Source organism: Panthera uncia (genome assembly GCF_023721935.1).
Source record: "Panthera uncia isolate 11264 chromosome C1 unlocalized genomic scaffold, Puncia_PCG_1.0 HiC_scaffold_4, whole genome shotgun sequence".
Taxonomy (NCBI): domain Eukaryota; kingdom Metazoa; phylum Chordata; class Mammalia; order Carnivora; family Felidae; genus Panthera; species Panthera uncia.
Window position 1 is genome coordinate 4,556,883 of NW_026057585.1, and position 27,343 is coordinate 4,584,225.

General features: G+C 49.3%; 1 protein-coding gene across 1 annotated transcript; it reads left to right on the forward strand.

Moving 5' to 3' along the window:
• The first annotated feature begins 429 nt into the window (after nucleotides 1–429).
• ZNF697 (zinc finger protein 697) lies at nucleotides 430–26,800 on the forward strand. The gene is made up of 3 exons (XM_049616475.1): nucleotides 430–622; nucleotides 23,594–23,874; nucleotides 25,250–26,800. Exons 2-3 carry the CDS (start codon nucleotides 23,631–23,633, stop codon nucleotides 26,674–26,676), a joined length of 1,671 nt encoding a protein of 556 aa, XP_049472432.1. The 5' UTR covers nucleotides 430–622; nucleotides 23,594–23,630; the 3' UTR covers nucleotides 26,677–26,800.
• Nucleotides 26,801–27,343: the final 543 nt, after the last annotated feature.

The window sequence follows — 27,343 nt, forward strand, 5'->3', positions numbered from 1 at the left end:
TTCCAGCGGTTTAAAAGACACAAGGAAAAGGAAAAAGAAAATCTGTTGCAAACACAAGTCAACCCGCAGCGAACCCACCCGAAACTTCCTCCTCTCCGAAGAAAAGGCCGCTCCCGCCCCAGAGCGCTCCCGCGTGTACCGCGACGGCTAGGCGGCGGACCACGGCTTAGGGGACCGCAGCCTTGGCGGCGAGCGCGGACCGGGGCGCGCGGACGGGCGCCCCGCGGGGTCGGGCGGGGCGGGGCGCGGGGCGCAGGGCGGGGCGGGGCTCAGGGAGCGACGGCCCCGCCGCTCCCTGTCCCGGAGCGCCGCGGAAAGGAGCGAGCGCCGGCGCTCGCGTGCCGGGTCCCCCTCCGGCCGGGGCAGCCTCCCGGGCGCCCGCCGCCGTGGTGGCAGGAAGTCCCCGGGAACTACAAATCGAGGCATGCTGGGAACATTCCCCTGCTCCTCCCAGGAAATGTCCTTTGTCCAGCCCTACAGGAAGCCCCAGTGAGGAGTCAGCCGGGCGGGCGGCCAGTCTGCCAGCCAAGCCCGCGGCCGCCGCCGCCGCAGCACAAGGGCAGACGCGCCGCGCGCGGGGCTCCGGCCGGGGCGCGCGCTGCCCTCGCTCCTCGCCGCGCAGGTAGGAGCGTGGCCGCGGCTGGGCTCACGGCCGCCTGGGGATGGGGCTGACCGGGACCCGAGCCGGTCGCCGCGGGGATGGGCTGTGCGCCGGTGAGCGGGTGGCGGAGCGGCTGGGCGAAGTTGTGCCGCGCGCACCGGACCGCTGTCCGCTCCCCCGGGGCGCAGAGGCCCCGCGCGCGTGGCGGGGTGGGGGGAGGCTCTGCCCCCCGCCCCCCCCCCCCCCCGAGCCCAAGCTGAGCTCGCTCCGGGATCTGTGGCGAGGGGCGGGGAGGAGGCGGCCGAGACGCGAGGGAGGAGGCAGCGCTGCGAGAGCTGGTGGGACCGTCCCGCCGACCACCGAAGGGGGCATCCGAGACCCTCGGAAAAACGAAGCCCGGGGAGGAGCTTGGAAGGCAAGGAGAAGGTGAAGGGCTTTGTGTGCAGCTGCGGACAGGGACCGAGTGTGCTTCCCTCCCCTTGTCTGTCTGCGCCCCTAGCCCCACTCGAGGCCGGAGGAGTGGGGGTGGGGCACTCCAAGGAGGGGCAGCGGGTCATCTTGGGTCCTTGCGAAACGCGTTCCTTCTCTTCCCTCTCCCATCAGCCGACTCCCATCAGCGGCTTGGGCTGCCATCAGACTGGGCAGATGGCACAATAAGGATGAGTGGGTGGGGAGATGGGCAGCAGCTCGCCGTCCCGGAGGGTCGCCGTTTAGCTCCGGTGGGCTTCCCAACCCCCGATGTCCATGTGTGCCCGTGGGTGGGTAGCCGGGCGAAGCTGACGCGCTCACCCGAGGATAATGGTGTGAGTGGAGGCATGGGGTGAGGCGCGTGTTGGGAGGACCGGGCGAGTAGGAGGTGGAGGGGGCGCTGGGTGTACCTAACGGCCAGTGCACATTACGGCCAGGCTTCCAGAATCGGGTTACCACTTCCTCTGGGACTTTCCACGATTTTCCTTTTTCCTAACTGTCCCCCTCCCCCCCAGTAATGAATCACCCACCCCTTACTACAAGAGCGCCGGGCTGGATTCAATTTGGTCGTGTGTGCCTCCCTGCTTTTATAGCGGGCCTATGCGTCCTTTACCTGTGGGGTGAGGCGGGTACGCTGCATCCCCTCTGGCGTTATCCTCGTCCCCGGGGGACTGCGGGTGTGGTGAAGGCGGTTGAATGGTGGCTAGCAAGTTAATAGTCTTCGGGGAGCAAGTTAATAGTCATCCATCCATAGTGATGGATGAGGTGGGCAACTTTGGACGCGGCCCAAGTGCTACTGCTGTATCGGAGCTCACTTGCCTAAGGGACCTCGGTTTCTCCTTTTACCCCTTCCCGTCTTTTTTTTTTTTTTTTTTTTTGTAAATTCTGTATCCAAATGGTTCCCTCCTCTCTTAACAAACCAACATATGGATATTAGTTAACGTGGAATGTATTTTAAGAGCCAAATGAACCTGTAAAAATGCCACTTGGTGGTGAGACAGGAGCAGCCAAGGCTCCTGGTGAGAAAGATGTGTGGAGGCACAGAGCGCAGCCCTGTTTATAGAGGGTTTGTAGGGGGAACAGACTCTTCACGCTGGTGTCTGTAGGAGAGGTGAAGCGTCTGAAGGGAAGAATGGAGCTGGGAAAAACCCAGTTGTCCAGGCTGAGGGCATGGGGATGGCGGATAAAGCGGAAAGGTATGTTTCCGATAAAGCGGAAAGGTATGTTCGTTTGGAAGACGATCTCGAGTGGGAACATTTTGGCAGTATGTGTGTGTGTATGTGTGCATGTGCACATGTATGTGTGTGTTGGTGGTAGAGGTGTTGTTGGCGGAGAATTGATGTCAGAAGTTCAGCCTGGCCCCCAGCAGAATAAGGTGGCTCCAGAGTGAACCAAAGTCATAAATGGGAAGCCAGGCCACCCTTTGCCTTACGCACAAAGTAAAACGTTGATGGCCTTCAAAAACCACTGGGATTGAGGAGGGGAATGGAGACAAATCAGACTGAGGCAAAGCGGCTGATGCAGCTGCAGTGGGGCGGGAAGGCTGACCTCACTGGAGGCTGTGTGACTAAGGCTGATAAAGTTGCACCACATTTCCTCTCCCTCCCCCCAGAAAGCTTTGGATTTCCTCAAAATCTACATGTTTGCCTAATTTCTAGCATCCATTTAAGGGAAGGAGGAAGGGTAAAAGTTGAGTATAAAGATGATAAATTAAGACAAAGATACTCCTAGCTCATGTAGAGTGGGGAAAAAACCCCTCACAAAACTGCAGTGCCATTTAAGAGGTCTGGAGCCTGAAGCTATGCCAGTGTTATGTGGGCTTTTTTTTTTTTTTTTTTTTTTTCAAACATAGGCTTCACACCCAGTGTGGAGCCCAGTGCCGGGCTTGAACTCACAACCCTGAGATCAAGACCTGAGCTAAGAGTCCGAGGCTTAACCGACTGAGCCACCCTGGCGCCTTTGTGGGCTTTTCTTTGTATCTAAGATGCTGCTTCTTTTCCTTCTTTTTTGCCTTTTTTTTTTTAAACCCCCCTTATCAGGTTTCTTAGCACCACATACTATGTAGTGGTAATGTGATCAATAAAGGTATGTCCTTAGTTTGGCATTCAAAACCCTTCACACTCACCTTGATCCTCCATTGGATCCAGAGCACCCCAAATTACCTACCCATTCTTGCAGCAAACAGTGCCCGTTCCCAGATGCCACAGATATCCTTCCACCAGTGTGTCTCCACCGGGTTAAACTCCATGCTTGTTAGGCATCCCGGCACTGCCTCTGATTATTTTCTGCAAATCCTAGCCCAACTGATGGAGCACCCTTCTGGAAGTCTTCCCAGACTTCCCAGTCAGAATTCATCTCATCCCCGTGGTACTTTGTATCTTTTGGATGACTCACACCTCTGGTCTGTCTTGAGATAGCTGGATGTTCATATTTCTCCCCATCAAACTGTAACCCCCTTGAGGGCAGTGGTCACTCTACCCTGTGCTTTACCTAGCAGTGCAAAACAGGTGTTTATTTGAAAAGCATGAGTAAATGAGGAGTGAGTGAAAGAATGCATATGTCTTTGTTTTAAACATCTATGTATTTGAGAGAAAGAGGGAGAAAGTGGGGGAGGGGGAGAAACAGAAAGAGGGAGACAGAGCATCTGAAGCAGGCTCTGCAGAGTCCACTTTGGGACTCGAACTCAGAACCAGGAGATCATGACCTGAGCTGAAATCAAGAGCCAGTCGCTTAACCGGCTGAGCCACCTAGGGGTCCCAAGAATGCATATGTCTTAATTTGTCTCTTTTCTACAAAAAAGGGGATGAAGCCTTTCCCATAGACCTGTGAGGATTCATTGCAATTGTGAACCTAAAGCATCTGGTGCATAATAGTCTGGAACTTTTCCTTTTGCTCCTGGATTAAGAGGCCCTAGAAGGATCTATCACCAAGTCTAGTACAAAGACATTCATTAGAAGTTTGTTGAGTAGGTTCTTTGCCAGCCTACGTTTTCAGACTCTTATAGACAGGGTGCAGAATGGATTAATCCCAGGTGAATAATCAGTGACTTTCTGGCTGGCTCCTGGACGGAAGGAGGTAACTGTTCCCCCTCAATTTTGTGAGGGTGAGATGTGCTTTCTAGAAAGCAGCACCGCAGAGGCTCTCCTGCTGTTTGGAGTGAAGCCACTGACGTCTGTCATGTTGCTTTGATTTTTTTTTCTAACTTTTTATGTTTATTTATTTTTGAGAGAGAGAGAGAGAGAGACAGAGTGTGAGTGGGGGAGGAGCAGAGAAAGAGGGAGACACAGAAACTGAAGCAGGCTCCAGGCTCTGAGCTGTCAGCACAGAACCTGACACAGGGTTTGAACCCACAAACCGCGAGATCATGACCTGAACCGAAGTCGGACGCTTAACCCACTGAGCCACCCAGGCGCCGCATGTTGCTTTGATTTTTACAGCCCAAGCCGTCTGCCAGGATTAAAACGTAGTATATACAAGTACAAGGCAGATCAGACTCTCAGATTTTCCTCCAAGACACTGCAATTTTGTCGCCCCTCACTTAGCTCTAACTGGACAGCTTTTCATGCTTGCTTTTCCCTTGATCACAGCAACAGTTACAGTTATTGAACACCTGTGTAGCAACTATCGCACTAGATAATTTCCGTGCATTGCCTTCATCTGATGACTTACCTATTATGATCTCCATTCAAAAATGGAGGAAATGGGAGCTCAGAGGGAAGTTAAAGTAACTTGCTTCAAGTCCCAGATTCCGATCTGGAGGTAGACTGGAATTTGGCTCTCTGACTCCCAACCCTGGTCAGAAAGGGTGGATCTTTCCTCACTCTGGGAGAAAACTGCCAGATCTCTCTTCCTTCTTCCTTCACTTCCCAAATTTCCTGCCAGCAACACTGGGTTTTAAGTTCGTGCTAGTGGATCTCATTCTGAGAGGTACTGGTTTTTCATAAATTCATTATTCTTATGCCCTTAAACTCCCAGGGCCATCAGCTGGAAAGCTCAGGTTCAGAATCCGTAATAAGACCCTGTAGCACGGAACTGTGCCTCGAATCCTTTTCCCCTCTCTCCCAGCTTATCTGAATTCTTTCTATTCCTCCCTCCGGGCCAAGTCTCACCCCTTCCAAGCAGCCTTTCTTGACACTCCAGGTTACACTCAGCCTCTCCTCTAATTTTCTGCATTGTCTGAAATACCTGAAGGTCAGCGTCTTCCTAATGAAAGCAAACCTGAATAAGCCCCACAGTGGAGGGAATATTTGCGTATTCCCTGCGCATGGTGGAACCATGTGTCCAGAACACAACCCAGCGTGGGGTGGCCCTTCAGGAACTGAGCTGAGTCGACCGTAAATTGGTAATGACTGAAAATGCAAAAATGTAGGCATGAAACATTATTTGCATGTTGACAGTTTGGAAGAGAGGTCACTGGGATCATGTTCTTGGTTAATTTTCATCCCTTTCACGTGACTGCCGCAAGAAATAAACACCTTCTGGAAATATGCCAGAGCCGACCCCTGTACTGCTGAGTTTCATGAGCTTGACTGACATCACTGATAAATGATTATGGTGTTTTATGGATAATGGGGTAGCATGGGCGGGGCCATTGCTTCAGTACCTCCCCCCTTGATGTGATGCCCGCCTTCTCCCGTAATCTTATAGGAAGGGCCTTTTTATTGCACATCTGAGAAAATCAGAAGTTTCCCTGCTCCTACAGATATGTTTGGGCCGGGGAAGGTAAGGCGGGGGTGAGGAAGGAAGAGCGTTTGTTTGTTTTTACCTCTGAGAGCAGCATCACTTGTGTGGGGTATGGATTTGGACTTTATTGCGTCCTGTATTGATGGGGATGGTAAAAAAGATCAGCGGCCTCTCCTCTTCGGGTGGAAAAGGCTTTTACTCACCACAAGATCGCATTCATCCCTGAGACCTACTGTGCCTCCTTTTTCCCTGACCTCGAGGCTGCGCAGCACTTTGGAAGCCTGGGTATAAACACAGTGTGCTGTGGGGTGGTTTTAAGCACATGAATCATTTTAAGGCAACTAGTATAGTTCTTGGGATGCCTGCCTTCGTTCGGCAGTCACTCACTGCGCATCTGTAGGCCAGCAAGTTTTCCAGCGAGGTGTGTGGCTGGACCACATGTGAGTCTTCAAGTTTCCCTTCCTGCAAAGGGTCAAGTATGCATCCTGTACGTGCTGTAATTTGCTAAACTACGTGTAGTTAGGGGGAAAGATCCTACCTGTTTCAGAGAGGCATTTTAGGTATATATTGTCTCCTGAGAACTTTATTAGAATCTTACCATGAGTTAGAAAACAGGAACCATTCTTTCTGTTTTTTATTAATCAGAAATGTGTCACTTTTATCTCAGTGCTGTGCACATTCATGTGGTTAGCATATCTTTGGTGCTTGACAACACTAAGGCAAAGCACTATTGGAAGAACACATTTCCAGTTGTTGACCCCCCCACCCCCACCCTCCCGCCTGCCCCCACCCCACCCAACACCTAGGAACCTTTGTGTATTTCAAAGAATCACTCTTTTTTCTAGTCTTTTTTATTTTTTTTAATTTATTTTGAGAGAGAGAGAGAGCAAGCAGAGAAAGAGGGAGCCAGAGAATCCCAAGCAGGCTCCACACTGTCAGTGCAGAGCCTGATGCGGGGCTCAAACTCACGTACCATGAGATCATGACCTCAGCTCAAGTCAACAGTTGGGCGTTTAACTGACTGAGCTACCCAGGCGCCCCTTTTTTCTCTTTTTAAAATAATCTCTCAGGCAGGTATTGACAATAATTTCTGGTAGTAGTAGGTGGTTTTGAAAGCAGTGATTATTTCATTAGAACGTAACCTCCACAAAGCAGAACCCAGTATAATGGGTAGCACATGGTAAGTGTTCGGTAACAATTTGTTGAGTGAATGGATGTGTTATCTTTTAAAGTATTTCATTTTGATTCTTTCCTAATATGATGGCATTGCCAATTTCCTACCGTGTGATGTGGCAAAGCGTCCATGCTTAAATGTTATATAAGCAGAGGAAATATAGATTGTTTTTTTACAAGATGGCCTTTATTTTTTAGAGTGGTTTTATGTTCACAGCAAGGTTGGGCACAAGGTAGAGAGTTCCAGAGTGGCCTCCTGCCCCTACATATGCACAGCCTCCCCATTATCAGCATCGCATACCAGAGCAGTATGTTTGTTAAAAATCCATGAACCTGTATTGACACATCATTATCACCCAAAGTCCACAGTACACGTTAGCATTTGCTCTTGGTGTTGTACATTCCAGGAGTTTTGGCAAATGTGTAATGACATGTATCCACCGTTTTAACATCATGCTGAATAGTTTCACTGCCCTAGAACGTCCTCTGTATCTGCCTGTTCATCCCTTTCTCCCCTCTAACTCCTGGCAAACACTGATCTTTTTACCATCTCCATAGTTCGCCTTTTCAAGAATGTCATATAGTTGGAGTCATACGGTATGTAGCCTTTTCAGATTGACTTCTTTCACTTAGTAATGGGCACTTAGTTCCCCCCATGGCTTTTCATGACTTGATAGCTCATTTCTTATTACCTCTGAATAATATTCTGTTTTCTGGACGTGCCACAGTTTATCCATCTGTTGAAGGACACCTTGGTTGTTTCCAAGTTTTGGTGATTATGATTAAAGCTGCTGTAAACCTCCATATGCAGGGTTTTATGTGTGGATGTTAAGTTTTCAACTCATTTGCATAAACACCAAGGAGTGAGAATGTCGGATTGTGTGGTATGAAAGGCTCAGTTTTATAAAAAGCTGCCCATCTCTCTTCCCAAGTGGCTGTACCATTTTGCGTTCTTATCAGCGCTAAGAGTTCTTGTTCCTCTGCATCATCACCAGCATTTGATGTTGTCAGTGTTCTGAATTTTTTGCCATTCTAATAAATGTGTAGTAGTGTGTTGTTTTAAACTGTAGATCCCTGGTGACGTATCATGTTGAACACCTTTTCATAGGCTTATTTGCCATCTGTAGATCTTTGGTGAGGTGTCTGTTTAGAACTGTTGCCCATTTTTATTTTATTTACTTTAAATTTTTTAAAAGAATTTTTAAAAAGTTTTTATTTATTTATTTTGAGAGAGAAAGCTCAAATGGGGGAGGAACAGAGAGAGAGAGAGAGAGAGAGAGAGAGAGAGAATCCCAAGCAGGCTCTGTATTGTCAGCGCCAACCCCAATGTGAGGCTCGAACTCAGGAATCGCAAGATCATGACCTGAGCTGAAGTTGGACATTTAATGGACTGAGCCACCCAGGTGCCCCTGTTGCCCATTTTTAAATCAAGTAGTTCATTTTCTTGTTGTTAAGTTTTAAGGGTTCTTTGTGTGTTTTGGATAACAGGCCTATATGTGATGTGTCTTTTGCAAATATTTGCTCCCAGTCTGTGGCTTGCCTTCTCATTCTCTTGATATATTTTTATATACATGAACTTTTCTTGTTTTTCTCCTTTTGGTGAGTGTACGTGTGCCATATCTATTTTAATGCAAACCCAGCTTACCCCAGAAGTGAGAAATCTCATGTAAAATAAACCTGCAGAAATGTTCCCTCACTTCTTTTTTTTTTTTTTTTTTTTTAAATAAGGTGAATGTCAATGGAATTTTACTAGACTGTGACCTCAGCCTGGACTAGCTCAGAAGCAGTTGCTATAAGAACTCCCTTTATTTCTTCCCTGCTCCCAACTAGGTACTTGTATGTATTGATCAAACTGGTAGTTTGGTAAATATTTCTGGTCACCTACTTCCTGTAGAGCATGGACCTTTTTACACACTTCTTGAAGAGCCTCTGTTTGTCCATAGCTTAATTCTGGACTCTTGAGGAAAAGGGGTTTCTAGGCTGATGATTGTATGCAGGTGAGAGATAACAAGACTATAGTAGAAAATGAAAAAACACAAACCCCCTGCAAACGGCCACAGAAGAAGCTTTGGTCTGAACAGACACTTACAATGTTAAATAGACGTTTTCCCCCGTATTTGATTGTGTTTCCTGATGTGCCTCCCCGCTGACCCCCTCCCCAACCAAGCAACTTCTAATGGATGATTGTTAGTCTTTTTCATTCATCATTTAACTTCTGTTCATTCTGGTCCTGCTTTTCCTCCAGGGGTGAGCAGAGAAGCAGCTGTCCCGTCACATTGGCAAGAGTCTAGTAGCATTTCCCACCACAAACACAGACACAGCTGTGTGCCACCTCTGTCCTTTGCAGAGCTGAACTGAGTGTTTAAAGCTTAGAGTGGAGGGGAGGACTCCCGACAGGACAATAGGATGCAAACAAGGGTGCTGGCATTTGGCCAAGGGATGAGGGTTCTTTTTCTAGAACATTCTAACTTCTGAAGCTAATCGCCACTTTCTATCATGTCTACTTATTTAGCAGGATAATTAAGCAGGCTTGGCTCTTGGTGCTGACAGGTTATTGGATCCTGTTCGGAGAGCTAGGTAGTTTCCATGGCTCTGCCTTACCTGATGTGATCTTGGCCACATCACTAGATTTCCTGGTCTTGTTAGTCCTTCGTTTTGGGACTGAGGGAGAGAAATAAGGACACCTAATTTTATGCATTTTAAGAAATAATTTGAGGGCTCATTATTGGGGGGGGGGGGGCATGGATAACCAAAGTGAGTAAATCAACGTGTTCCCTGTAGGAGCTGGCAGTCGGGAGCTGGTAGGGAGGGAGAGAAAACGAATATGATACAAATTATTGTAATTTTAAAACCGACAGTATTTTAAAAACTAACAAGAGACAGAAGAAGATAAGGAAAAGTACCTTAAAGAGTCATACAAAGCGAAACAATAGTAATTCTCTCTGAGCATTTAACAATAATCCTATAGGGTACATATACTTATTGTACCCATTTTGTAGATGATGAAGCCAAGGCTCCAAGAGATAGAGCAACTTGTTTAAGGTTCTAGAGCTAGAGGCTGGATTCATACAGGTGGCGTGGCTCCAGCATCTGAGCTTTTATTACTTCCTACCAGGAAATGCATCATGCTGTTTCTTGAGGAATAGCATGGCAAGAGAGGAAAAACACAGGGTGCCTTCTGGGAGGCTTAAAGCATCAGGGTTTTGCCTGGGGTTAGCCGATTAGAGGTCAGGGAGGGGTAAGAGAATCTTAGGCTACATTGTTGAAGACGGAGTTTATGCTTCTCTGAAGACTATGGCAGAGTCTGTCAGGGTTCTGAGCTCCAAATGTAACTATGTTTTAAGATCAATCCAGCAGGTGGTATGTAGGTGCGTGTAACTGGTAAGAGTGTCTATTGCAGTGATCTCAGCCACAGAACAAAAAGAGGAAAGAAATAAAAGGAAGGGCTCCGAAACTGATTTGACTGAAAGGGGTGAGGAAGGGTCAGACAACAGGGTTTTGAGCCTGATGAGTAAGAACAGAGAGGCACGGACAGAAATCGGTACTGTGAGGAACTGATTTGTAACAAAGATTTGGGAGAAGAGCTACTGTTTTTTGGTGGAAATTCATTTAGTCTTCACAACAGCCTTTCAAGGTCACTTGTTTTTCTCATTGCAAAGACAAGGAAACTCTGTCTCAAGGAGGTAAGTAACTGTCCTGGGGGATACACTATGTAAGAGGCAAACCGCCATTTGAAACCAGGTCTGTTGATGCCTCCTGTCCTGTGTCCCGTGTGATGTTCAGGGCAGTGGTATTAATGCTCCTCAGTGTGATGCTTGGTGCATCATTAGAAACGTGGATCTGGAGTGCACATCAGGGGTTGGGGTAAGAGGTTCAAATACTGAGGTCTCTGGGCAGAGGTGTTTCTCTAAAATTAGGGAAAGGGGCTAGATGATTGAGAGGTGAGAGAGAAGAAAGTGTAGACAAGAACCTTGAAGGCTGACTTGTTTGAGGGGTTCAGAAGAGGAGACAAGGTGGGGCACCTGGGTGGCTCAGTCGGTTAAGCGCCCGACTCGACCTCAGCTCAGGTCCTGCTTGATCTTATGGTTGGTGAGATAGAGTCCAGGGTTGGGCTCTGCACTGACAGCCAGAGCCTGCTTGCGATCCTTCTCTCCCTTTCTCTGCCCCTCCCCTGCTCTCTCTCTCAAAATAAATAAACTTAAAAAAATTTAAAAAATAAAGAGAAGCCAAGGTGGTAAGTGCTCAGGAGGACTGGGACAGTGTAATATGAAACTCAGGAAGGAGAGAATTTCCATGGGACGTGTCTCAGCAGGATTTCTGCAGTCATTTACTGAATCCCTGTTACATATACAAGCACTTTGCGGTGTTGATGGTGTTAACCTTAAACATAAAGGTCAGTTACTTTACCAGTAAAATGGGCTTATTTGGGAAAAACAGAACTGTAACTTGAGACATGCAAGCTTTGGCAAAAGCATAGGCGTGCCCAGCAAGCAAAGCAGAGGAACATTATTTTATGGAGAAGGAGGAAGTGGAAAGAGGTTGTTTTTAATGCAAGTCCAGTGGAGACAAGCCCAAGTCTGGGCTGCTGACCTTCCCATTGGCTGAGTTGCAGGGTAGTTGATTTCTTGCAGGAGATATAATGTACATCTTTTCCTATTGGGGTCTGTGATTGGAGGTTCTTGCTTTAATTGACTTGAGTAGTAAAGGCCGTTTCTCTTAGCCTCTCCTTCTACCATCCAGACTCCACTTTAGTGAGGTTTCCTTTTATTAATTTGCACAATGGCAAGATCATAGGAGAAGAGACCACTGGATTTGGAAGCTCAGAAATTATAGCTGGTACTGATGTAAGCCTAACTCTCTAAATGTTAGCTATTAATACTATCTGCTGGGATGGCTCACACCTGGGAAGCCTGTGGTTCCCTGGGGAACTGATGTGTGTGGTGATGAAGCACTTTATCAGGTCTCACTGGCACGGACCCCTCCTTTTCCCAGGAGGCACTGCAGAAGGGAATGTAATATAGTTTGATCGTTGGTTTGGGGCATTTAAAAAACAGTAATGTGAAGAAAAAGTGCCCCTTCTTAGAGTTTCATAATTTGGTAGAAAAATATCTTTTAAAATTCTTGTTAGAATGGAGTGAGGGGTGCCCGGGTGGCTCAGTCAGTTGAGCGTCCGACTTCGGCTCAGGTCATGATCTCGAGGTCCGTGAGTTCGAGCCCCGAGTCGGGCTCTGTGCTGACAGCTCAGAGCCTGGAGCCTGCTTTGGATTCTACATCTCCCTCTCTCTGCCCCTCTCCTGCTCGCTCTCTCTCTCTCTCTCTCTCTCTCTCTCATGATGACTTTTCTTTCAGATGCTGTACCAAGGACTTGGAATTATTAACTGTTTACCATAACACTCCATTAACCCAAAGCTAACTCAAATGATTGCTTTCTTTCCTAGCCAACAAGATGTCTGTTTTCTCTAAGAAAAACAGTTAAATCAGAGACCCTTTTTAAGCATCGCACGAAGATAAGTTTGAAGAACACTGTCTGAGGGAAAAATAATTAAAATCAAAATAGAAAAGAAGCAATTAGCAGGAGTCTGGAAGAGAACAGGAAAAATAGGAGGAAGGTAGCATCTGTGATGTGCTGTGTCGGTAGAGCCAGAGCACACCCTGCAAATACGACTGAGCCGGCTGGGGAGTGCACTGCAGGGCACATGGAGCTTGAAAGGAATCCCATAACCTGGAGGGCAGTCCCATTTCTACCACCAGCTCCCCACCTTTGTGAATTCAAACAAGCCACTTATTTTCCCTAGTCCTCATTTTCCTCATCAGTAAAAGGAGGGATCCTTTAAAGACATTTTCAGCCAAAAAAATCGTGCTACTGGCTCGTCATCTGTGGATATTGTCTCTTCGGCAAAATTTAGCTTGTGGTTGGTCTGTTTCTGCATCGTCTCCCACACAGAGCATGCCAAGCTATTACAGCAGGAGCAAGAAGATGTAGGAGGAAGGAGGGTGAATCTGAGAAACCGTATTGGTGGTGATGGGTCATGTCGGATGAGCGTGCCCGGAACGCTTTTTTTACTCGCCATGAAGTGTGAGCCAGGATTCCTTATACTGCGGAGTTTTGTGTTCCTCCTAGAATCCTTTTTTTTCACCTGGGTATTTCCAAGTTATTATTTCCAGGCAGGATGACTCTGTGAGCACTTTGAAGATTTGTTAGGAATGAGTTGGCGACTTTGGCCAGATTTTTAGTTCTTTTTCCTTGGAGAAAAGGAGGATTAGCTAACAAAGCATTTTGCGTCCTGGGTAGGTAATGGCTTGATTAATGTGCTTTGACTCACTGCCCAAGTAAGCAGCTGATGGGAGCTATAAACCCAGGGTCAAACTTGTATAAATTAGCTACATCCCAGAGAGGCAGTGTGTTGGAGTCTTGAAGAGCAACTTAAGTCCCTCTTAGTGCACCTGCCGTGTAACACAAGTGATTAGGAAGCGAGAAGCAGGTGAGCTAAGTGAGATCCAGGGAGGCCCAGATCATCAGTGTGAGTGTTAAAGCCAAGCACTGTCGGCTGCGTGGGGTAGAATAGAAGGGGGATTGGAACAAAAGTTGCGATGTCAGTGATTGAAGCTCATGTCTGCCCTTAACTGGTACACTCATGGGTAATTCACTTAACCTTTCTGAGTCCCAAGGCTTATGCTTCTGTAAAATGGTGCTGGACGAGACCAGCAGATTCTCCTCTTGCCGGCTGCCTCGTTCTGCTCTGTCATCAGCTGACGTTTGTGTCTGTGCTGCCGCCTGATTTGGGATCTACTGTCAGCACCTTCTCTTCTCCACCAACCCACCAAAACATCCCGTGGCGTGTGGGGGTGCAGTGGGCTCTTACACCTCTTCCCCCAGACTACTGTGGACTTCTGAAACACTGTGATAGGCAATGTATTATGGGTCCTCCGTAGTAGTGGTTTATAACAGGGTTTGGTTTTGTTTGCCATAAATTCTTTCAGAGTCCAAGGGAAAGCCATGGGCCTTCTCAGCAGAAGAAAGTTTCTACAGACACATTCACATAAGACTGCAGGGAGTTCATGGACTCCGAAGGCTCTCAGGCTAAGAACCCACGCCCAAGAAAAATACCATTATTCTGCTTCCAGGCTTGTAGAGGATGCTGTTCTCTCCAGGAAATGCTAGGGGCCGAAGGTAAAGGGGACATTAGGAAACCCTGAGCCTCACGACTGGCTTGGGGACTGTGGTATTGAAGCAGTGAATGAGCTTGGATGCCACAGTCTCCTTGTTGAGACAAATGCACCACTTCCTGGATGACAGCTGTGTCCTGTGACCAGTTCTGTGTCCCCTTCACTAAAACGGACAATGTCTGTGAGCTTTTGGTTTCCAGCCTGAAGTGGGAACGTAATACCGTCTAGCTGCTCTCTCTGTGATATGGTGTGAGTAAATTTGCATGGCATTTCTCCGAGAAGGACACTCTCTAAATGTAACAGTTCTCAGCTTGGGCTAGTAAAGTAATTCTGTCCCTGCCAGGGTTCATCTCCTGGAGATCACATTTTCATACGTCATGAGTGTATTAGCTTCCTTTTCACCGACACGCACCCTGACCTTTTTCATCCCCTCAGAAGATCGTTCTGGGGACGACCAGTTACCAATGTACTCAGTCTGTTGGATGCTCGTGTCATTTTGTCATTTTGGCTTTTCCGGGGATAAAGCATTCCTCTGGCCGAGTTGTCAGGACCGTGTCCCCTGTCAGGTTTGTCTCCCCTTGGTCTTGGGTGTAAAGTGGCTGAACTAACAATAAGCACCAGCTATGGCAAGATTGTTTTTTGAGTTCCTTGGAAATATAATAGGTGATGAAAGTGGAAACAGTTTTCTGATGCTATTTTGTGTAGAACAGCTATTCTATCATAAGAAGAAGAAAAAAAAAGCTCAAAACATCAAAGTTAAGTTCCTTTCGTCTCTCCCCTACTGCCTCTCTCCCCAGTTCTCAGGGGCTCTATTCAATATTGAGCATCGTAATCAGTCCCGATTTGGCATACTTCGTAAAAGCAGGCTAATCCGTTTGTGGAAGTCACTGATTTTTTTATTACAGTCGGTTCAGTGTTTGAATGAATATAATCAGCCTTACGTTTCAGAAACAAAACGTATGTTTTCCATTTTACAACTTTTTATTAGTAGCTTTCCTGGCAAACACAAAGTAAGTAGGGCAGTGTGATAACACCACATATACCGCTCTGCTTCAGCAGTCAGCTGTGATCACTGAAAGGGCGTCTTATTTTTTCTGCATCTCTGCCCACTCCCCTGTATCCTGGACATTTCATTTCAAGTGAAGCAAATTCCAGACATACCATTTCACCTGTAAATACTCCATTATGAATATATTAAAGCTGTAAGAGCTCTTTGTAAATTTATCCCCAATACCAACACCTTAAAAAAAAAAAAAACACGAGTAAGTTTCTTATTATCAAATATCTAATCAGCATTCATGAGTTCCCAGTTGTGTTATAATTTGTTTCTGTACCTTAGTTGACTTGGGATTCAAGTAAGGTCTGAACGCTGGTGTTGGTTGAGACATCTCAAGTCTTTTGACTTGGCGGTTTCCTTCTTGCGTATCATTCTTGCTATTTTTGTCATTGTTGGTAAAGAAACTGGATCATATGTCTCCCATAGTTCCTATGATCTGGGCTTTGCTGACAATGTTATTCTTATTTTTTTAATGTTTATTTGTTTTTGAGAGAAAGAGAACAGAGCGCAAGTGGGGGAGGGGCAGAGAGAGAGGGAGACACAGAATCCCAAGCAGGCTCCAGGCTTCGAGCTGTCAGCACAGAGTCTGATGCGGGGCTGGAACCCACGAACCGAGAGGTCATGACCTGAGCCGAAGTCGGATGCCCAACTGACTGAGCCACCCAGGCGCCCCTGATAATGTTATTTTTAAGGAAATAGGAGTCATGCAAGTATGTGATTTTTAAAAACATGTTTTTCAGCCTAGGTAACATCTCACTCTGTGCTGAAGACCGTGCAGCTCTAGAGTTTGCAGTTTAATTAGGCAGGAAAATTGAAGCATCAGGAGATGTCTCTACATTTGTCTTCTTGCTTTCTCTGTTGGAAGACGCCTTGGCAAATTGTATGCAGTGGTGTCACTTGCCCACTGCTGAAACGAATGGGGCTGGAACATGCCAGCCCATCTTCATCGGCAACGCCAAACAGTTATTTTGGGCAGAGAATGGGGAGAGCAGTTTTTCCTGTTGAATCTGTAAGTGGGAAACTGGGGTGATTGAATGTATACATCAAACCCCTTGGTCCCAGTGCTCCTCTCTCGCTGTCTGCATTCTCTTGAGGACTGTTCATTCCAGTGGAAATAGGATCACAGAATCATCTGCGGGGGGGGGGGGAAAGACTTCCTGGAGTCACCTGGCCCCATCAGGTAACCTTAACCAGGATTCCAGCATCAGCTCTCCAGAACAAAGCTGTTTGTTAACAATTTCCGCAGCCCACATTCGTCCACCGTGCCTTCTAAGTCTGCTTTCTCCCTCGTCCTTCAGCGAAACAGATTATTAAATTGCGTCTCTCTCTGCAGTGGGAGTGTGTGCCTGTAAACATATGTGTGTGTCTGTGTAGCTCTTCGGTTAAGATTAATTTTGATTCTTCCCTGCTGTCCTGTATGGTGCCTACACCCAGAGACCCTGTTCAACTATCTGTATATAGGAATGATTTTTTATAAAAAAGAACATGTTTTTAATGGGTGAATTTTGACTTACAATGGGATTATTGTGGACTTTTTTTTTTAAAGCTGTCGTGTGTTACGATTAATTTTATGCATCAACTTGGCTGAACCAATAGGTACACAGATACTTGATCTAACATTCTGAGTGTTTCTGTGACAGAATTTTGGGATGAGATTAACATTTAAATTGGTAGATTTCAAGTGCCTGGGTGGCTCAGTTAGTTAGGCATCTGATTTCGGCTCAGGTCATGATCTCACAGTTTGTGAGTTCAAGCCCCATGTCGGGCTCTGCGCTGACAGCTCAGAGCCTGGAACCTGCTGCAGATTCTGTGCCTCATTCTCTCTATGCCCCTCCCCTGCTCACTCTCTCTACCTCTCTCTCAAAAATAAAATAAATATTAAAAAAAAAAAAAAACCTGAAGGCTTATACCTTTAAATGGGGAGATTTTGAGTAAAGCAGATTGCCCTCCATAATATGGATGGGCCTCATCCAATCAGCTGAAGGCCTGAACAGATTTCCCTGAGTAAGGAGGACTTCTCCAGCAGGTGTGCCTTTGGACTGGAACTGTAGCATCATCTTTTCTGGATCTCCAGTGTGCTGACCCACCCTGTAGATTTTGGACTTACTAGTCTCCAAAATGGGTCAATCCCTTATAGTAACTCTCTTTCTATATACACATCCTGTTGGTTTTGTTTCTCTGGAGAATGCTGACAAATGGTGTTGTGGGGGTGGCGGAGTGGGGGGAGGACAAGTATATGCCCTGGGTTTATCTGGCTGGCTGTATTTGAAGTGGTGTTTTCTATTAAAGAGATGGGAAGGTCATTGGAGAGGCCATCAGAAAAAATTGAGATTCTCCTGGCCATAACCCTTCTAGCAAACTTTCAATTTTTGACCTCGTCTGTTTCCCTTTCTGAGCCTCACTTTCCTGTCTGTAAAGGAGTTTGAGCTAAGGGGTTTCCAGCTCTAGGATTCCATGAAATACAGGTGTGGAGCATTTGAGCCAGCTGTTGACGAGGTATCTGAAGACAGTTCTGAGGACTTACCAAGTGCAAGATAAGAAAAGAGGCTGAGGCTGTGTACCAGGTAGTGGTCGTGGTACAATGCCAAGCAGAGTGGAGGAAAAATATGAACAGAGGGGATACTCTGTGCATCAGGTAGGACATTCGAATCGGTTAAACATAAACCATGGACGAGTAAATGCCTGCCTGAGAATCTACCTTTTGCGACTTCTCGTCTGATGGCGGATGGTCTAATTTTGAGGGCGCTTAGAATCTGTCTCTGAATTGTAGTCATCCTTATTTTTTGCAGCAGGAGTAGGGTGTTGGTGAAGGCTTGACAGCTGTGACAAGCTGAGGCCCCTCTGGCCAAACTGAGGGGCCCCAGCACAACCAACAGACAGGAAATGCCTGACCCCAAGGACATTCATGCTATTCTTGACTAAAGAGATTGGAAGGCGTCTCAGACTAGCTCTGACCACTGGGGTTGTGAATTGATTTCTCTGTGGCCTTGGTTTAAGCCTTTCTCTTTTTTTCAACCCGGGCTTCCCCCTCCAGGTTAAAAGAAAAAAAAAAAAAAAAAGCAGTAACCACAAGGAGGAAACCGTGTTATTTTAGCTTCTCCTGTCTGGACAGTACTTGGTACTTAGCTGCAGTCATCTTCTGGCTTTCTGTGGGAAATGAATGTTCACCTCATGTGGCAGCCTGCCACTCAGGAGGGTTGGCGTTTTGGGTTGGGCAGTCTGGGTGTGTGACTGGGGAAGTCAGCTGCACCCTTTGGATACGGACACCTTGTCCCGGATCACCGGAGGCATCTGTGCAAATGTGGTGGGGTGGATTTCTTTGCCCTTGCCTTCTTGCTGACTGCAGGCTCTCCCGCAAGGCGGCAGGACCCTGCTGGCCATATCCCCTGAGAGGCTAGTGCTAGTTGACTGTTTACTCAGTTGGTGCTGAGGACTGACAAATGATTAACCCCCTGGAATCCCTGGTTAGACCCCAGTTATGGTCATGAGTTCAGCCTTTTGGACCGCAGACTTCAGATTGTTTTTCCAGCATTCTCCCCCCGTCTGGGTGTCTTGGCCCTGCCTCTGCTATGGAAACCCTCCCCAGGGAGCGAGTGGTGTGCAGGGGGCGTGGGAAGTGAAGGCTGGAGGCCTCGGACCGGACCGCCGCGGGGGAGGCGGGGAGGCCGGCCAGCCCGCGGGGAGGTAAGGAAGGCACCCTCCAGAGGACTGGGGGACAGGAAAGGCGCTGCAGCCTGGAGGAGGTGGAGTGGGAGCAGCTCCTGGCCCTCCGCCCAGCCGCTTCCTTCCCCTGACATGACAGCCCCGCTGCCCTGGCCCCTGGCCACCTGGCAATGGCCGTGGCACATGACTCCCCCACCCGCTGGACCTGGGAGGGGGAGGTCTGTGCGCAGGCCAGCCCCCTCCGCCTGCCCAGGGCCCCTGGGGGGCCGCGCGCACTCCCCCAGTTTCCTGGGGCTCAGGGCTCAGCACCTGCCAGCACTCCTCCTCCCCCCCCCCCCCCCGTTGGGGTCCCCCCAAGGCAGGGGTCCAGTCCGAGTCCTTACTCCACCTAGGAGCTGTGTCACCTGGAGCTCATCTGCTGAGCCTCGGCATTCTTGACACATAGAACAGGGTGGGTGACCCTCCATGTCTGCTTCTCAGGATCATGGGATTATTGGAGTCAAATGAGCTGCATCGCCCAGCAGGAGATGTCTCACCGCAGGTGCCTGGGAGCACCTCGCTCTGCTCCACCCCACCTGCCCTGGCCCGCGGTGGCATGACCCTGTGCCATCCGTGCCAGATGCCCTGGAGAAAGACAGCCAGTGCTTGATCTTTCAGGAAGGTGAGGGAGAGGGGTGCGCTTGTCTGCCACCCCCCCCCCCCACTCCCGGGAAGTTCCCTCAACTCTGTGAAGTGGTGGGCCTCTTGCTTTTGGAGAGGGTTAGGTTTGCATAGAGCCCCAGAGGGGGCCTCTGGGAAAATGTGCCAGTAAACTCCGGGTAAATTCTAATTTCTGTCTGTGCTACTGGCCTCACTTCCTCTTCCCCCAGCCCATTCCCTCCTTTCCCTCCTTTCCTTCCTTCCCTTCCTTCCCAACATCCTTTATCCCATTTACTTCTACTCTGTAGCATTATCCTCAAATTGATGTGATCAGTCTTTGAAATGGGGTCGAGTTTGTGTGGAAGGCACGTGAGCATTTTCATAGTGACTTTATAGGGTAATGAACATTAACCTTTTTTGAGTGGGGAGGTTTGGGGTAGGAGTAGAGGACATGAAAATATTGCAGGTTCTAAAAGCTAGGATTTGAGCAGCCTTGGCCAAGTTGACTGATCCCATCCTGAAGTGATCTGCACCCAAGAGAAAGGTGTGGGGGGAGGGGGTGGGCATTTGGGGAGTTAACCGCTTGCTGTGCTAGTTGAGGAAACAGGCTGCAGCTGAAAATGTCTAACGAAGCTGACAGGGGTGCCTCGTTGGATTAACTCTCCCGTGTACCGTATGGCAAGCTAGAAGAGGACTCAGGTACATTCAGACCCAGCCTGGCTCCAGAGGGGGCAGATACTTAAAGTCACACAGCACAGTGGCTGTGCTGGCCAAAAACCTGGGCTCTTCCCCATTGCTGCTAGTGCAATGATCAGAAATAGATGCAGAATTAATCTTGTCTGCCTGACTGCTCCCACCATTACCTGTTTGGTTCCCCCCACCCCACCCTACCCTTAAACTTCTAACTCTTCTGCCTGGGAGGAGGCTCTCCCTTACACACAGTGGAAGTCAGGGTTTACTGAGCCATGCACCTCATTCAGCTTGCTTATACATTCTGAATACAGGATCCCTTCTTAACATCCCCAAACCAATATGGAACTGAATCTTCTTCCCTCACCCCTGCTCCCCCAAGCAGCTAGCCCCTCCCTGGTGGTCGTGTCCATAGGGTGGGCTGTTCATTAATAGAGCCTTTAGTTGCCAGGCCAAAGGAAGCTCTGCTTGTAAGACTATACCATTTATTACGTCTCTATGCCTACGGCTTTTACAAATCTTATAGGATATAAGGAACAAATCTAACAGGCCAGGCGGTACCATGCTTGTTCTTACAGGTGCAGAATCTGAGGATGAGCAAGGTTAAGTAACTTGCACTAGCAGAGTAGTGGACGGAGAGGAGAGGATTTGAGCCTCGGGCAGTCTAGCCGCACATCTGTCACGGGGCCCTGCTACCCATTCATTATCCACCCCTTGGCCTTGCCCAAGAAAACACGTTGCTAGCTTTTATTTTGAGAATGAATGGGAAAGGAGTTGGAACAAAAAGTGCTTACAGCACTATTGATGGACACTTCAGTTATACCGCAGTGTTTAGATAACGGGTCTAAAGATGAAGTCCTCTCTAGATGGAGACAGACACAACTTCTGTCCTTGTCTTTTTGTGGTTTTTAAAATAATTGTCTTTCCTTTAATGTGTTTTGTCACATTAGAGACAAAGTTGGCTTTTTTGCTGATAAAAAAAAAATGTATCTTTAGTGTAGAAAATACAGATGTTCACAAAAAGGAAGAGTGACCCCAAGTGACACACTAGGCTTCTGGCTAAGAAGATGGGCCCTGGAATTCTCTACTGAGGGGCTCAAATCTCTGTGGTGCCCCCGATGACTTATATGACCTTGAGCTAGTCACAGTTTCTGTGCCTGTATCTTTGTCTCCGGAGTTGAAGATCATACCCTTCATCATTGGGTTAAGATTAAATGATGCACAACCCTTACAAGTGGCCAAGAGATGGCTGATTAGCAGCTCAATAAATAATGTTCTGGTTTTCCCCTCTCAACCTGTATATGTGTGAGTAGATATACATATACTAGTATGCATATACTAATAAATGAGTTTTTTTTTTTTTAAAGAGCAGCTAGTTTTCACCTAACAATATATCATGACTGCTTTTCCTTACTTCTAAATAGCCTTCTCTGTTATTTGATGGCTGCCTGGGACCCCATGATGTGAGGGCATGAATGGAACTGAATCCATGCAGATTTCCAGGTCTGCTCTAACATTCATGCACTTGCAAATAAATCTGAGTAGATATTGCACCATGAGTGGTGTCGCTCTAGGTGCCAGGAGCTTCCCACCCTTTTTAGAGCACACCTAATCTTCCCTGTCCTGGTGCAAATGAGGATCTAGGCATGTTCCCTTCGGGAGCTCAGAACTTTCTTCATTCTGAGTGTGGCAGCTGTGAACTTCTATATTCCAGCCCCATCTGGGGAACTCAGCCTCTGCCTCTCTTCCTTTCTCCCGCTTAAATCTATACAAACTATGTTTCTTTGCTTAGTATCTCTGGTAGGAATTATCTCTTGGTTCCTGAGAAATCGCAAATCAGAAAGTACTCTCATTCTGTGTTTGCTCTGAGGTACTCAGAAGGTCTTGTGTCCTTTTTAAAAGGGTTTAGAGGTGAAATGCTAAGCTTCAGCTCAGCAGGGAGCCTGATGTGGGGCTCAATCCCATAACCCTGGGGGCTGAAATCAAGAGTCAGACGCTCAACTGAGCCACCCAGGCATCCCAGAACCTGCATTTTGAACTGTATATATTCTAAAGGAGCTCAGCAACATTCCTGGACACTGCTGACTGAACATCCTCAGACAAAGCCGTTTTCTTATGATGTTTAAGGGACAGGCATGAGTTTTCACTCTAATCTAGGGAATATATCCTCACCTTTGAGAAAGGATAGAATTTGCTACTTAGGGCAGCGAATCTGCCAAAATTATGGTGGTGCCCCTGTGTCTGAGGTATGCTGGAAACGGCATCAGGACTTCAAGAGAAATAATCTGTGTATTTCATATTAAAAATAGAAATGACAGGTATATTCTCGTGAGGATCAATTTGTAAAAAACTCAAGAGTTATCAATTCCTCTCTACAGTGTTTTCCAAAGCACTTTTGTTAATGTTTCCTTTGGACATCCTCCCTGGAAGAAAGGCTGAGTAGCGTTGTCCTCCTTGCACTGATGAGGACACTAAGACACTAAGACAGGTGAACTGACTTGCCTTGGGCCTTGGAGTAAGGCTGGCAAGAGCCTACAGAACCAGGGTTGCCTTGGGGAAGTCCTCTCAATAGAGGCAGGAAAAGCTCCCAGCCAAGGAAAGAGCATCTTGCTAGTTCAGATGCTGCTGAGGCATGGAAAGAGCTGGACACTTCAGAGTCTCAGTTCAAGATCTTTGCTGCCTTGAGCTGAGCTGTAGGAGTGATGGATGGCAGGAGCCCATTAGTTTTGGCTAAACTGCTCAGTCTTGGCAAGGGGTCTTTAAACCTGATGTCTAACAAAAGGTTTAGGAATCCGATGTCATTTTCTTCCTGCAGTTCACATGTTGGCCTGTTCTGTAGAGGGGTTACCAACTGTGTGAGGGTCATGTTCCTGTTAAGGGCTTTCTACAATTAAAGTATATTATATAAGGCAAAAGATGTAATGAGGCTATAGAGATGGCTTCTAATATAGAGGGTCCCTGCATCTGCCTCCACCCCTAGCTGACCTGCTACAGCTTGAATTATCTTGACTCACTGCTCGTAGGAGAGCGGTAGGTCCTCATTGGTTTAATGAGGTTTTCCTGCTTAGAAGTTAGTCTAAGGCTAACAGGGTCTTCTTTTTGAGCTTTATGTTTTCTCAGCTGAAAACTGGGTGCAGCCACCATGAAGGCTAAAAAGCCATGTTGATAGAATAATCCACTTCAGATACGGAAGCAGATTAACCTGTATCCAGCGGGAGTCGGCATGTTAGCCTCAGAGTGCCACTGTTCCTACACAACCCAGACCAGCCTCCTTTGCACTCAGTTCTGTGCATCTTAAAATGAGAGGTGGAGCAGAGATTTGCCATCTGGGGCATGGAACTCTACACGTTTTCTTGGACTGTGCCACTGATTGTCATGGAAATCCAAGCCAGATATGGTGAGGGCAGGAGGCCAGACTGACGTGACCTTTATCTGTGTTTTGTCTGGAACAGGGGTCCCTGGTCCCGTCCCTTGTCCTGTTCTTCCCGGATGGAACAAGAAGATAAACAGGGTGTGTGTGAAGCCCAGGACTCAGAAGACGAGGGGATGGGCTCTGATTTTGAGAACTCTGAAGACAGGGAACGGGACCCAGAAGAAACGGGAATGGGCTCTAATCCACAGGATGCACTCAAGAGACAAGACCACCCAGAGCCAAAGATGGGCTCCAACCCACAGGATGCAGCTCTAGGAAGGGACCCAGAGGCGAGGGAACTGGTGTCTGACATCTGCCCAGGTGAGGACGAAGCTGGCATTTCCTTGGAAGTTGTCCCACTCACCATCATTTCTAGCTCCTCTAGAGTTAGAACCAGGGGTGGCATTCATTGCGGGAGAGTCCTTTAGTGGACACCATTAAACAGATTCGGTGCCACTGAAAGCCTGAGGAACAGCCTTGAGTCCAGCTTGAGGTGGGCTGTAACTGGTTAACACGGGTGAAGAGGGTAACTCACTGGCGCGGCACTTTACAGTATGCAGAACACTGCTATAAATGAACACCTGGAACCACACGAGAGGGAACACAGCTAGGATCAGAACCTACCTCATCAGGGTGTTGGGAGAGTTCAGATGAGTTGTGCATAAAAACTTAGCACAGCTCTGAGCAAACAAAGCATCCAGGTGTTTACAGTTACAGTCATCATCTTTGTTTGTAGATAAGTAAACTCAGTGGTAAGTGACTACCCAGGTGCATGTGGATAATGCCCAGAGGGCTCAAGGCCTCTGCTAAGTCCCTTGCTACTCCTGACCTGGAAAGAGTAAGTGCTGGCCCTCCATCCACCTCCTTGGCTCCACCTTTGGGCATTCATTGCTTCATACCGCCCTGTGCGTGCCTGGGGGATAGAAGTGAACTCAAATACCTTATGGCCAAGACTGTGGAGTTACATTCCTTCCCCTGTGACACATCCTGGATTTCCTGCTGCCCTCCCCTGCAGTGTGCACAAGCACGTGGTCTTTTCATATCCTAGTAAGCTTCCGGAGTGCCCTCTGCTTAGAGATGGCCACCAGAGACGGACAGGTGTGCGTTTTGAGTCAGTCTCTAAGCTCTGGGCCCTGCGCTCACTCCCCCTGCCCGGACTAAATAGTAAAGCCCTTAAGTTGGGGTTGGTTGTTGTTCCACCCCAACAAATTATAAAAATCAGCCCATTACCTGGTTAGGACAGGTGGTCTTTTCTTGTGGTTGGCTGGACTGGTCTTGTCTTTGGAGGCCAGGGCCTGGAAACACATTGGGAGCTGCTAGAGTGAGCCAATCTGTCCCTAGATCCCACAGAGCCCCACCTGCTCAGACTTGACCATTTCAAGCCGACTGTCAGGCCTTCAGATGTGTACCATGGGTGGGGCCTGGGCCCAGAGACAGCTGCTGGAAGAACTGGCCCCCCAAGGGAACAGGTGAGTGAGCCTTTCCCAGGTTTCAGAGCCCACTCTCAGGTAGGCCTTCCCCAGGAGGTACCAGGTGGGAAAGAGGCTGGAATCGTGGGGGCCCTGGAGAGATAGGCTTGAGAGTACCTGGGGAAGGGGATCACTCCGTGGCCCACACTCTAAGAGGCTGGCCTCGTCTAGGTTTACCTTTGAGCGCCAAGTATGGTCACCCCCCACTGCCACCTTTTCTGTTGCAGAGGGGCTGCTGAGTGAAGAAGAAGGGGCTGCTCTCCGCGAGGAAGAAGATTACCCATCTGGTGTAGCTGAGATGGCGATGTTCCCGGGACTGTCTGAGTCGGACAGCATTTCCCGCAGCCCCCGGGAAGAGGAGGAGGAGGAGGAGAGCGCTGGGGAGAACCCGCTAGACGAAGAGGAGCAGCCGCCCCCTCCCATGCTTCCCTGGCGGCGGCACCTCTCCCTGGGGAGTCGGCACCGGAGCGACAAGCCTGCCCACCGCCGCTTCCGCCGGCTCCACCATCCCATGGCCATGGACCTCGGGGAGCTCGACAGCCTGATGGCCAGCATCATGGACGCGCCCACCATCTGCCCCGACTGCGGGGAGAGCTTCAGCCCCGGCGCCGCCTTCCTGCAGCACCAGCGCATCCACCGCCTGGCCGAGGCCGCCGCCGCCGCCAGCCTGGAGCCCTTCGGCTTCGCCGGCGAGTGCGGCGCGGTAGTGGGGATGGTGGGCGTGGGCGTGGGCGTGGGCGTGGCGGGGGGCTTTGGGGCGGGGCCCACGCTGGCCCGGCCCCCGCGCGAGAAGCCCTTCCGCTGCGGGGAGTGCGGCAAGGGCTTCAGCCGCAACACCTACCTGACCAATCACCTGCGCCTGCACACGGGCGAGCGGCCCAACCTGTGCGCCGACTGCGGCAAGAGCTTCAGCTGGCGCGCCGACCTGCTCAAGCACCGGCGCCTGCACACGGGCGAGAAGCCCTACCCCTGCCCCGAGTGCGGCGAGGCCTTCAGCCTCAGCTCGCACCTGCTGAGCCACCGGCGCGCGCACGCGGCGGCCAGCGGCGCGGGGGCGGCAGCGCTACGGCCCTTCGCCTGCGGCGAGTGCGGCAAGGGCTTCGTGCGCCGCTCGCACCTGGCCAACCACCAGCGCATCCACACGGGCGAGAAGCCGCACGGCTGCGGCGAGTGCGGCAAGCGCTTCAGCTGGCGCTCGGACCTGGTGAAGCACCAGCGCGTGCACACGGGCGAGAAGCCCTACATGTGCTCCGAATGCGGCGAGACCTTCAGCGTCAGCTCGCACCTCTTCACGCACAAGCGCACGCACTCTGGCGAGCGGCCCTACGTGTGCCGCGAGTGCGGCAAGGGCTTCGGGCGCAACTCGCACCTGGTGAACCACCTGCGCGTGCACACGGGCGAGAAGCCCTTCCGCTGCGGCCAGTGTGAGAAGCGATTCAGCGACTTCTCGACGCTCACGCAGCACCAGCGCACGCACACGGGCGAGAAGCCCTACACGTGCATCGAGTGCGGCAAGAGCTTCATCCAGAGCTCGCACCTGATCCGCCACCGCCGCATCCACACCGGCAACAAGCCGCACAAGTGTGCGGGCTGCGGCAAGGGCTTCCGCTACAAAACGCACCTCGCGCAACACCAGAAGCTGCACCTGTGTTAGGGCTGGGCCGCAGGGAGGCTGCCCTGGGGGTGGGGTGGGGGGAGCATGCGGGGAATAGATGTTCTGGGGATAGGCCATGTAGAAAGAAATGGGAAGGGGCGGGAGGGGCAATCGGAGAGTGACGGGGGAGTCTTTTGGTGTTAGGGGGTCTTGAAGGGGAGGGTTGACTAAGCGTTGTTTGGGGGTGTTATATTTTGCCTGCCTCCTCCCCCAGGAGGGCACGCTTGGGGCAGATGTGCTTGAGCGCAAAGACTTCTTCAGGTGCACGCAGTAGGGGGTGAAGAGCACAGGGGCGGGGTGGGGGGGAGCAGGCGCTTTGAGGACCTTGAAGAAGGGGGGGCGGGGTGGGGGAGTGAACAGGATGGCAGGCAATAGGGTAGGTAGGGTGATGATGGCCTGTGAAAATCGGGAGAGGGCGTGGTTAGAGTGAGGATTATGGGATAAAAGGACGGTATGAATAATTCTATCCTGGTCTCACCAGGCGTTAAGTCAGTGTTGGAACCCTGCCCCCCCCAACAGCTGTAGTCCCATGAAAAGTAGACGAAACCTTGTCGATCCTATGGGGGAGGATATTTTATATATTCTTCCCTTCTTTTCTCTGAGCCACAGTTAGCTGCTATTTTGAGGCATCCAGGAGAAACTGGGCAGGAAAGCTACACACTCTGTT

Bases quoted from the DNA above. Each gene is read 5' to 3' on its own strand.
- ZNF697 (XM_049616475.1), top strand. From the start codon at position 23,631: ATGGAACAAGAAGATAAACAGGGTGTGTGTGAAGCCCAGGACTCAGAA. The intron at 23,875-25,249 runs GTGAGGACGAAG...TTTCTGTTGCAG, and splicing joins GGTGTCTGACATCTGCCCAG to AGGGGCTGCTGAGTGAAGAA.